The sequence below is a fragment of the Cryptomeria japonica genome, chromosome 7, assembly GCF_030272615.1.
Source record: "Cryptomeria japonica chromosome 7, Sugi_1.0, whole genome shotgun sequence".
In the NCBI taxonomy this organism is placed as follows: Eukaryota; Viridiplantae; Streptophyta; class Pinopsida; order Cupressales; family Cupressaceae; genus Cryptomeria; species Cryptomeria japonica.
The window spans coordinates 242,132,832-242,144,441 of NC_081411.1; the positions used below are offsets into that span (position 1 = coordinate 242,132,832).

At 34.0% G+C, this 11,610-nt stretch overlaps 1 protein-coding gene across 1 annotated transcript; it reads left to right on the plus strand.

The window, feature by feature from the left end:
* The first annotated feature begins 819 nt into the window (after positions 1-819).
* Positions 820-1,635, plus strand: LOC131051470 (F-box/kelch-repeat protein At2g44130-like). The gene has a single exon (XM_057986022.2). It carries the CDS (start codon positions 820-822, stop codon positions 1,633-1,635), a length of 816 nt encoding a protein of 271 aa, XP_057842005.2.
* The last annotated feature ends 9,975 nt before the right edge of the window (positions 1,636-11,610 follow it).

Sequence of the window (11,610 nt, forward strand, 5' to 3'; positions counted from 1 at the left end):
GAGAGATCAAAAAAGCATTTCCCATATATATTTGTGTTATCTGTCTATATTGAGAAATAATTAGGGCTTAAATTTAATGGCTGTAAGGCCTATTTGATCATTTTTATTTTTTTATCGGTAAAAAGTCTGGGTCTGAGAATTGTTTTTATTAATTTTTAAAAAAGGTTACATACTTCATTCAGTGTGGGTACCCGTAGGAAAGAATGGAGGAAGAAAATCTCCGGTTTCGCTCAGATCTTTTAGGGGATCAGAATTTAATGGTAGATAGAGTAGGGAAGAAAGAAAAAAGAACAGAAGCAGATACAAATGCTCCTGGGTAGAACCCAATGGGCTAAGCTATATGCCCTAGCTACAGCAAGCGGAATTCTGAGATAGCTGCATGAACCACAAAAATATCTGCTATGCCCGTAATGACATGGATCTTAACCTTTAGAAGCATGATGCCAGTGATCTGCAGAAGGTCAGGATCAATAACATAGAGTAAACTGTAAAACTGTGATTAAGAGAGAAGTGTCAAAAAGACTCCCTGAAAGAGTATTAAAACTTCAGATTCTCCAAAGAACAGGCCCTGCCAGATTAATCATAACCAAACCCACATAAAACCTTCTAGCAAGCACTCAACTAGATGTTAACACAAAAGACCATCCAAATAGTGATTCCAACCTTAGCCTATTTAATCATTTTACTTGTAAAATACAGTCTTAATTTTAGGGAGACTGTATAATTTGAAAAAGAAAACCCTTTGCCATATCTGTGTCACAATTTATATTGAGTTTTGTAATTAAGATTGTGAGACCCTCTGTTGTTTCTGTTTCGGTAATGGAGGGTTTATTTCCAAACCTTCCAGAAGAATTAGGTCTTGAGTGTCTGATGAGGGTTTCATACCAGTGGCACAGCAATCTCAGAGCTGTGAATAAACAGTGGAGGGAAGCAGTGAACAGCAATTGGTTCTATCAAGACAGGAAACGCTATTGTATTTGGGAGCAAATCATATGGCTGATTCAAGACAACAGAAAGGTATTTCTATACTACCCACTCAAAAACTATTGGGAAATACTGCCTCGAGTTCCAATCCTGTCTGGATTCTGTGGGTGCTGTAGTAACTGCATTTGTGTCAACCATAAGCTAATCATCATAGAGGGTTCTATAGCAAGAACAAAAATGAAAGTTCACTCTGTTTTTCTTTATGACTTTAGATCCTCCAAATGGTCCAGGGGCGCTGATATGCCCACAGCGAGAGCTCACTTTGCCTGCTCTGCATCCCCTGAAGGCCAGATTTACATTGCAGGAGGGATGGACAATGATGAGAAATCTGAATTTGGGGTAGCGGTTTATGATATTGAACAGAACAAGTGGGAACTGCTTCCTGATATGAATCAATCAGGAGGTTTTACTGGTGCATTTCTTGATGATAAATTTTGGGTTATGAAGGGCAACTTGCAAGAGGTTTTTTATGTGAATACAAGAACATGGGCGTTACAGGAAAGTGCATCGCAATATATGAATGATGGAAAGTTTGTATCAGCATTTGGAAAGATCTATTCCTTTATGGGAAGAGAAGTTAGGGAGTATGACATTAAACAGAATGCTGAAAAGACAGTAGATTTACTTCCTTCAGAAGTTTCCATTGTCTAGTGTGTTACTTTATGGGGAGATAAGATATTTGTGTGTGCTAGTGATGTAAATGGGAGTGCTTCTTTCTATTTTTATAGTCCTCCGAGAGCAGAAGCCACAACATCGAGGAAGGAGGGGGAGAGGTCAGTTCGTATTGAAGGGCATCCGCTATTCAATGGTCGCTTTTACAGAACAGGGACTGTGCAGGTTTGAATGTTTGGAAGGTCAGACCACCTCTTGTATCTATATGTACTATTGTATAGGTATTAGCAAATTGCATTGGAAGGAGGCACAATGATTATGTCAATCGAAAATTATATGTAAGGAGACATGTGAGAGAGTACAATTTTATTTGTATGTAAAGTAGTATTTGAAATATCTATGTATAATTTTTTTATTTTATTGTGTGTATAGAGTAGGGGAGAGGATAGAGTAGCTCAGAACTCTCATTTTACGCTTCTCAAAATCTTACATGGAAATTTCAAGTCACTTTGATTTTTTTACTACAGCTTACTTGGCAAGTATCCTACTTATAACTAAGGTTTCATGACGACATCATCAAATATGGTGCTACATCGGCATGCTTTTTGTCAAGGTGTCCAAAAAAGCCCAAGAAAAAAGTGAGACCGATACTTGTGCACGAAGTCATGTTTTATTGGTGCTTGATGTGGCATTACGTGATTTGTTGCAATTTAGATATAAGGGATACATTTCATTCAATTATGGATAGTCATCATTAGCAATAATAATTTTAAAATCACAACATTTGGTTCAATATTGTCGAAAAAGTTGGGCATTAAATCAACAAGTGCTCTCACAACTATTGCAGTGTGCTCAACTAGTGGGTCCTCTCCCCTACTACATTTGTTTGGGAATGACGATATTATTGACATAAGCACATCATATAAATAGAGATATTATTGAAAAAAAATCAATGCTTTTCGCTTAAAAATAAATATCAAATGACATTCAAAGAGGGCACAAACTCATAAATTAACTTGTAAATCAAATTGACAAATCTATTTAGAAGACTAAGAATAAAAGATATGACAAAATGAGCACTTAATTTCAAGTAAGAAAGTAGCGAGGACCTCAAATTGAAGAGGGTAATGTAGGCAAGGAGGATGATAAACCAACTAGCAAACTTAATGAACACCACACACTTTTGCATTGTAAGAAAGAATAGGAGCGACTATCAAGAGAAGAATTTGGTAAAAACCTTGAAAGATTGCATGCAAGTAATTGTGTTACTTAGTAGTAATAATCAATCTAGATATAGTTGATGAGAAAAAACTAATACAAAGCAATACGTAGGAGAACGTTGACAAGGTATGAAACATCAAAGAACATAGTATTAATATAGGGGCTGATCTGCTTTACATATGTTAACACTATGTGGGTTATGGACATAGTGTTAACATATAACTTCACTTTTTTTACAAAATTTGTGGTTTTATTCTCTAAGTGCTACGTAGGCTACGGACCCTTCAAATTGATTATGGGGCTCTCCTATAGTCCATTCTTGATATTTGCCAAACCTAGCCTTTATATTTTGTTGGTATCTTTCATTTTTACTTTGTTATTCCTCTGATTCCTATAGGGCGGCCTTTATGCTTTGGTTTTCCTATGTTGTCTCCGAATTAGGTTGTGACATTCATTATTTTTGTGCGCTAGCTTTTAAATTATCTTCACATGAACCTCATATCAAAAAGGTCGTTCAAAACACATTGCTACATCCAAAATCTTGTGCTAGATTACATATAATATCAGCACTAGCAATCATTGTATGAACCCTCAAGGATACAATCTAGCCTTCTACATGGCTTGAACAATCAATGTAACTTAATTTTCTAAATCTTCAACCATCTTAGTTCATGCTTCTTCATCACCCTCCACCACATAGAATCAACAATATAATGGGATTTGTTACCTCCTCATCAATTATCAACAATTCTTTTAATTGTCTAATATTATTTCAATAGCAATTCATCTCCTTCTTTAAGAATGTATATTCACTTCCTAAATGAAAACTTCTTTCAACATTAAGGAACTCAAAAATAGTTTCAATTAGTTTTTTAAACTCTTTGTTTTGTTAAAACACGGGTCTATAGTTCATTTAATAGAGCAAGAATTATTTTTAGGATATGAATAAAGCTTATATTTTTGTTATATAATCTGAGCATATTCTGTTTTGACCAATTTGTAATTTTATGCATAGATGTTATTTAATTTTTATTAGTCATGGTTAGCAATAAGTACTACTTGTGGTTTCTGGATAGTTGTACAATATGCACGTCTCGTAGGTAAACTAGACATGTTTATGATCACATAGGTAAGAGAGCCCATATCTCATTTGTCATTAGTGAAAAATGGAATTTATTTTAGCATTTTCTATCTCTTTTAGATTACAAAATGCGATATAAATCCATGAAAAGTTTGTCCTGATAACTTCAAGGGTTCTTCAAAACTTGAGAGTCACCAAATCAACTGAGTCTTGCACAAATTTGAAGTGAACTCTAATTTTTTCTAATTTGAATGAACTTCACTCTAATTGTTTTTAAGTAACAATCAATTGCAGTTGCTCTTAAATACTTTACCCCTTCTCATTAAAATAATTAAAAAATTGTAAAGTATTATATTATTTTGATTACATTGACTATACCTCCGCATTTATATTAAATCTTGACACTTTCTACTAAGAAAAAATAAAGAATAAATATTAAATCTTCCCATAAAAAACTTTCATTAAAATAAGAACACAATTTACCTTTATATTCATAAGAGATGCTTCTAGGGATCTACAAAGAAGTAACAATATAAAATTAGAAAGCTATTTGTGATAGATCATTAACTATAAATGTGTCATATCAACTTAGTTTGTATAGATGAGAAACTATGTTTTTTATCAAATACATGATTTATCTTTATATTCAATTGACTATATGATTAATAGGTAAATAAATATTAGATGTGTCATTGTAGATAAAAGTTATTTGTTTGTTTTGCCATTAGAAACATATTTGTGAAGTTTTAGGGTTGATTAAAATATAATCTTGTATTGATATTTTAATAACTTAGGTCCTAGTACTTCTAGCTCTTTCATCTTTCAGAAAGAGTAGTTATTTTTCTAAGGTTAGGATCCATGTTTCGCATGAGTTCTTAGCTCCGGTTTAAAAGTTTTTGGTTTTTGGTTGTTTCTCCCCTCATGAGACCCCTCTTTGCTATCTAGTAGGCTGATATGTACAGGTTTGGGCCCTCTACCACTTTATCTAATCAAAACTTATGCCAAAATTAAAAGCAAATAAAAACATCTAAAAATAAATAATTTCTTTATAATTTTTTGTTATATCATATTATTTACATTTTAAAACTTTTTACCTTGAACTTTATTATAATGTAAGATTCAAAGAGAGAGTTGCTAGAATAATTAAATAACACTTCATTTATGAGAAAGAGAAAATATAGAGAAAGAAACAAGGGTTGATAGAGCAAAGAAATGAGAAGCTATTCCAAACTCTTACCAAAAAATGATAATATGTTAAAAAATGTTTAATTGGGATTCGATGCAAAAAAGTTACAAACATTATTGTCAAATAATGATAATAGAATATAATTTTTATGGGATTAATTTTAATTTTCATTAATCATTGTCGTCTTTTTACATTCTTTTGTTTTTCTTTTTATGTGGTTGTGGTTGCATATCCCAAATAAAACTATATTGTTTCTATTTGCAAATGATGTCATTAAGAAAATTAGAATTTTGGCTATGTTATTACAAAAAAAAAAAAATTAAAAATAGCTTTCAATATATGTGTTAATAAAAAAGATTACTTAAAAATATTTTGCATGATTCATAATTTGTTTGTTTTGGACGTTAAGCCCTACTTCAATATTTAAGTTTAACGTACTAGATGAAATGAACTACACATTATTCCACAAATATATTCTACTAACAATATTGTATCACTAAAACTTTTTATATGCACTATTGTAATATCCTCAATTCATTTTTAGTAAAACTTTCAAAGTGTTTAATTTATTTATTTAAAATAATCAAAGAGAAAAAAATACAAAAATTAAAATTGACTAAAACTTTAATTATTAGTATCCATGTCTTTCATAACATTCAAGAGTTAACTATAAATAAATTATCTATTTCTTCACTGTGATCACAAAACATTTGGTTGTCCATTAAACTAATGGTTCCCATTGCAGGTCAGAGATTAACAACAGAGCTGGCATCCAATGTTGCAGTCTAAAACTTACAAAAAAAAAGGTTATTATTCTTGCTGAGTTAAATGTGAGAATTGACAATCCAAAGCAGAGACGTTTTCAACTGGGAGAGGAAATACAGTTGAAATATGAGGTGATGTAGTGGCAGATAACCCACACCTTCATATGAGAGATCATAAAAGCATTTCCCATATTTGTGTTAATGGCCGTATTTGATCATTGGGGTTTATACTGAGAAATAATTGGGGTTTAAATTTAATGGCCGTATTTGATCATTTTAGTTGTAAAAAACAGTTATAATTTTAGGAACACTATATCGCTTGAAAACTCCTTGGGAAATATTTGCCAGCGGCCTGTGCAAAAATGGGAGATTTGGAACAGAATGGGGATTATTTAAATATTACAGTTGGAAATGATATGGCGGACGTAAACTGTTTAACAGAATGCCTCAAACAAATGTGGTCTCATGGAATGCTATGATTGCAGGATACCCGCAAAAATGGGAGATTTGGAACAGAGTATTTAAATCCATCAAAGCATAACGGAATGGGGGTTATTTAAATATTACATTTTGAAATGATTTGGTAGACATGTATGCAAAATGTTGAAGCATGGACAGGCATGTGAACTGTTTGACAGAATGCCATGATTGCAGAATACCCGCAAAAGGGATTTGTTGAAAAGGGTTCAGAATCTTTCAAGCAAATGCAATTGGCAGGTATAAAGCCAGACTCCGCAACCTTTGCCAGCATCCTCCTTGCGTGTACCAAAATGGGAGCTTTGGAACAGGGTATGCAATCCATCAAAGGATAAAGGACACAGAAATATTGTAGATGTATGGACATCCATCAAAGCTTATTGGAAGGGGGATTTTTGGAAATGTGGAAGCATAAATAAGGCACGTAAACTGTTTGACAAAATGCCTGAAAAAATGTGGTCCTGGAATGCAATGTTTGTGGGATGTGCACAAAATGGGTTTTTCAAAGAAGCTCTCAAAATATTTGAATTAATGAAACACTTTGGAACATATCTTGAAACTATGAATTATATTGAGGACATTCTTAATCTTGTCATCAAGATGTTAGTTAGAGCTGGGGTGGATGTGTGGATTTGTTTTCTTGTGCCTACAGATCACATATGAATATAGGCCTAGGAGTATTTACAGAATGCGACCTTTTTATTTGGATTTTAAAAGTCATATCTTTTTATTTGGATTTTAAAAAAGACGTGATTTATGTTCTCTCAAACATCTATGCAAAAGTGGACAGATGATATGAGCAGATGGTATGAGCAAATGATAGAGGCAAATGGTTAGGAGATTGATGAAAGATAAAGGAGATTATTATGGGGAATGATTGTAATATTGAGTAACGTTTGACTTTGGTCAATTTGGATCTCATTATATGTGATTATTACGTTTCAAGGAAATTGTGCTTATCTAGAGAAAAGTTGTAAAAATGAAAACTTTAAGTTATTTGATTTTGTATTGATTTTATTTTGTGTTCTATGAAACATGATGAGCCTAGGGTAGATATCAGAGCCAATGAGAGAGTAGCTCCCAATGTGTCCCCAACCCAAAACGACACACTAGCAATCATTGTGTGGGGAGTTACTTAATCAAATGAAAACTAATGAAACATGGGTAATAAAATTAACAAAGATAATGGAAGCCCCTCTCATGCCTTGAGTGCTCGTAAAGACTAAGGATGATTTGGGGAGACCTACCCGCTCAAGGAGTGTAGGATTGGGTATGACTGAGTATTCTTGTTTGTATGAGAGAGTACTAGGTTATGTGAGAGCCACCCGTTCAAGCTATGCTATGACACTCATCTCTTTCTCTCTAACATCTAGCCATGTATTTGAGTAGCACTTGAAAGATGATCATGCCTTTCATGTTAGTGTTGACCTATTATTGTTTAGTTGTTGTCAGTTGGGATTGGCCTTTGGATGTTATGATATCCCTCATGCTTGGATGTTATGTACTTTCATTCTTCAATGTTATGTATTATTGTGTGTTTGGATGAGTGTATGCATCTCTCCTCATGTGTTTTGTGTGTGCCAATGTTTATGGTCTTTGCAACTATATCTTAGCACAGAGGGAGTAGATCATTAGTTCCACATGGTTGGGTGGCATGTCTGAGTGTTTGGAGTCTGGAGGATAGCTAATTGAGCATGCTCAGTGAATCATTTTTATGGTTTCATTAACGTTTTTTATTATTTCAATGAAATGTAACTTGTAATTGAAAGGACATTTTAGTCCTCAAATGATGTAATTGTTGGCAACAACAATGAAGGAAAATTGAGAGGGGGGTGAATCAGTTTTCATCGGATCTACAACTCAACCACAAATACAAATCTGATAAACTACAACAATAACAAAGATAAGCAAATTTATAGAACAACACCCAACACTAAGATTTTGACGTGGAAAACCCGGTAGAGGGAAAAACCACGGTGGGAACCTACCGACAATAAGATGATACTTTGTTGTAGTATGTGAAAATATTACAATGGGGAATGCACATGCATTCAGGCACACTGCCTAGAGCTCACTGCTCAAAAGATAATGACCCGGAAGGCTACAACCCTCAGGAAAGTCTCACTGACTTACAACAAGATTCAGACTACAATCCGGAAGGAATGAACTGCAATAATAACATTTGCAAATGCTTGATGACGATTCCAGTTAAGCACAATTGTCTGCTCTATAACACTAGTCTCTGCTCAATCACAATGCCGAAGGATGAATTACTTGTTCACACATACACCACTCTCTAATAATCCAAAAACAACTTTGACACTTAAATTACATGACAATATCACCTATTTATACAATTCATCAACCTTGACAACAAGGTCGGCTAAACCCTCAACTCACAATTACAAAATTACATCACACAATACAAAGATCGACCACCAGACCAATATAATGATATACATGACATAACATGGACCTAATTCAAATATCCAAACATGCAACACCACCGAAAATCACGCCAAGATCAACTGCAACACGCTACACCACAAGGAAAATCGCATAACATGAAGAACATCACCGGTTCATCAAAATCACAAAAAAAACGCATAAAAATCAATGTGGATCACCAAAACAAATAGGACACAATTAGGAAACACCAGCAAGCACGTTAGAATCATCAGTAATAGTTGCACCAATACCACTTATCAAATCTGCATCTGCCAACGTTTGAAACTCAAGAATTCTCAATCAACAACAATTGTCACGAAGAAAGATAACTTGCAGAGCACCAAATCACGAACCATCTGAAATGAAGATACACAAGACCATTCCAAACAATATCCCAAAATCTCAGCTCAAGGTCTAATCACATCGGAATATACCGAAGGAAATACTGAACTCTACAAAGCACTAATCAGAAAAACAAACTGCAAAACCGAATCATATGATGTGATCAATTAAGCTTCTCGGATCACCAAAACCAATACAGAAGAATATAATGACACTATAAATACTCTATAAACCAAACCATAATCCCAATAAACCAATCTACAATCATCAAAGCAGGAATATGTTGACATCAATGACAACAACATATCCAAGGAGCAACAATGTCCAACAAACTCCCCCTTTGTCATTGATGGCAACATATGAATGTGAAAAACAATCAATGCAAAGAAATAAAATATCTCCAACAAACTCCCCCTAAGATCAAGCAGATAAAACAATTCTTCACATGCTTCTCTCCCCCTTTGACAACAATATCAAATATCTCAAAATAGAAAACCAAACTCTCCCTTAGATAATCAAATCATGATTCTTTCCATCATAACAGATAACCAATCCAACAGACTACTCCACCAAAGGAGAAACACCAACTCATCAATCCGGATAAAAAGAAATAAGATTGTGAAGTCCATCGGATTGATGCAATTCAATGCATCTAGTTCTCATCAAGAGGGGTGGATACCCCTAACTTGTTTCTCAAATAGACAAATGTATCTATGGGCAAAGGCTTAGTGAAAATATCAGCAATCTATTCCTTTGTAGATACATATTCCAATTTCACTTCCTCTTCATTGACTTTTTCCCTCAAGTAATGATATTTGATTGACACATGTTTAGTTTTTGAATGCTGCACCAGATTCTTTAACATATTAATAGCACTGGAATTATCACAATATATGACAGTAGGCTCATCATAGATAACTCTGATATCCTTCAACATTTGCTTCATCCAAACTACCCAAGTGCAGCTACCAGCAGCAACAATGTACTCATCTTCAGTAGTAGATAAGGACACTGAATCATGTTTCTTTCTAGCCCATGAAACCAATTTCTTACCTAAAAAGAAAGCACCACCAGAGGTACTCTTCTGGTCATTAACATCACCAGCCCAATCAATATCAGTGTAAGCACATAACATGAAATCATCATTCCTCAGATACCACAAATCATATTCCACAATTCCCTTCAAGTATCTGAATATTCTCTTTATAGCAGTGACATGACTCTCTTTCGGATCAGCTTGATATCTAGCAGCCATACACACAACATGCATAATGTTCAGCCTAGTCTAAGTAAGATATAGCAGTCCACCAACCATAGATCTATACAAACTTTGATTAGCTTTCAGAGATTCATCATTCTTAGACAATTTGCAGCTAGTCACTATAGGAGTTCCAACTGGTTTGGAGTCATCTAACCCAAACTTCTTCAGCAATTCATTTGCATATTCAGTTTGAGATATAAAAATACCTTTTTTAGTCTTTGAAATTTGCAAACCTAAGAAAAATTTCATCTCACCTATCATAGACATCTCAAATTCTTTCTGCATATCACCGGAAAACTTCATGCTCAAGTCATCATCTCCTCCAAAGATAATATCATCAACAAAAACTTCAACAATCAAGATGTTATCAATCTCAATCTTAAAATATATATTACTATCAACAGTACCTTTATTAAATTCCAATTTTAGCAAGTACTTATCCAATCTAGCATATCAGGCTCTAGGGGCTTGTTTCAATCTATAAAGAGTTTTCTTCAATTTACATACCATGTCCCCATCATATGATAATGAGAATCCATCATGTTGCTCAATGTAGACTTCTTCCTCAAGATCACCATTCAGAAAAGTTGACTTGACATCCATCTGATACACCTTGAAATCTGAAGCATATGCAAGCAATAGTCTAATAGCTTCAAGTATGGCTACCAAAGCAAAAGTCTCTTCATAATCAATTCCTTCTTTTTGAGAATATCCTTTGCATACCAATCTTGCTTTATTTCTAACAACTTCACCAGCTTCATTCAATTTATTCTCAAATACCCATTTAGTACCAATAGCATTCTTATCTTTAGGTCTAGGCACAAGTTCCCATGTGTCTTTCTCTTCAATCTAATATAATTCTTCTTCCATATCCCTCATCCAATTTTCATCTTTGCAAACTTCAACAACATCTTTAGGTTCAATTTTGGAAATCAAACATACCTCTTCAGCAGCTAACCTTCTTCTTGTCATCACAACTTTATTTTTATTTCCAATAATCTGACTTTCAGAATGATTCAATCTTACATACTTCGGAGTCTTCTGATTACTATGATTTTCAGGTTCCTGCACCTCTCCACCGGCAGAAGCAACATCCGAATTAACAATTTCTACCAGATCATTCTACTTCAATTCCTCAGTCTGAATAGGATTTAGAACAATGTGTTGGCCATCATCATATCCACAAGCTCTTATTTATTTTCCAAGGTTCTCATCCACCTTCACATTTGCACTT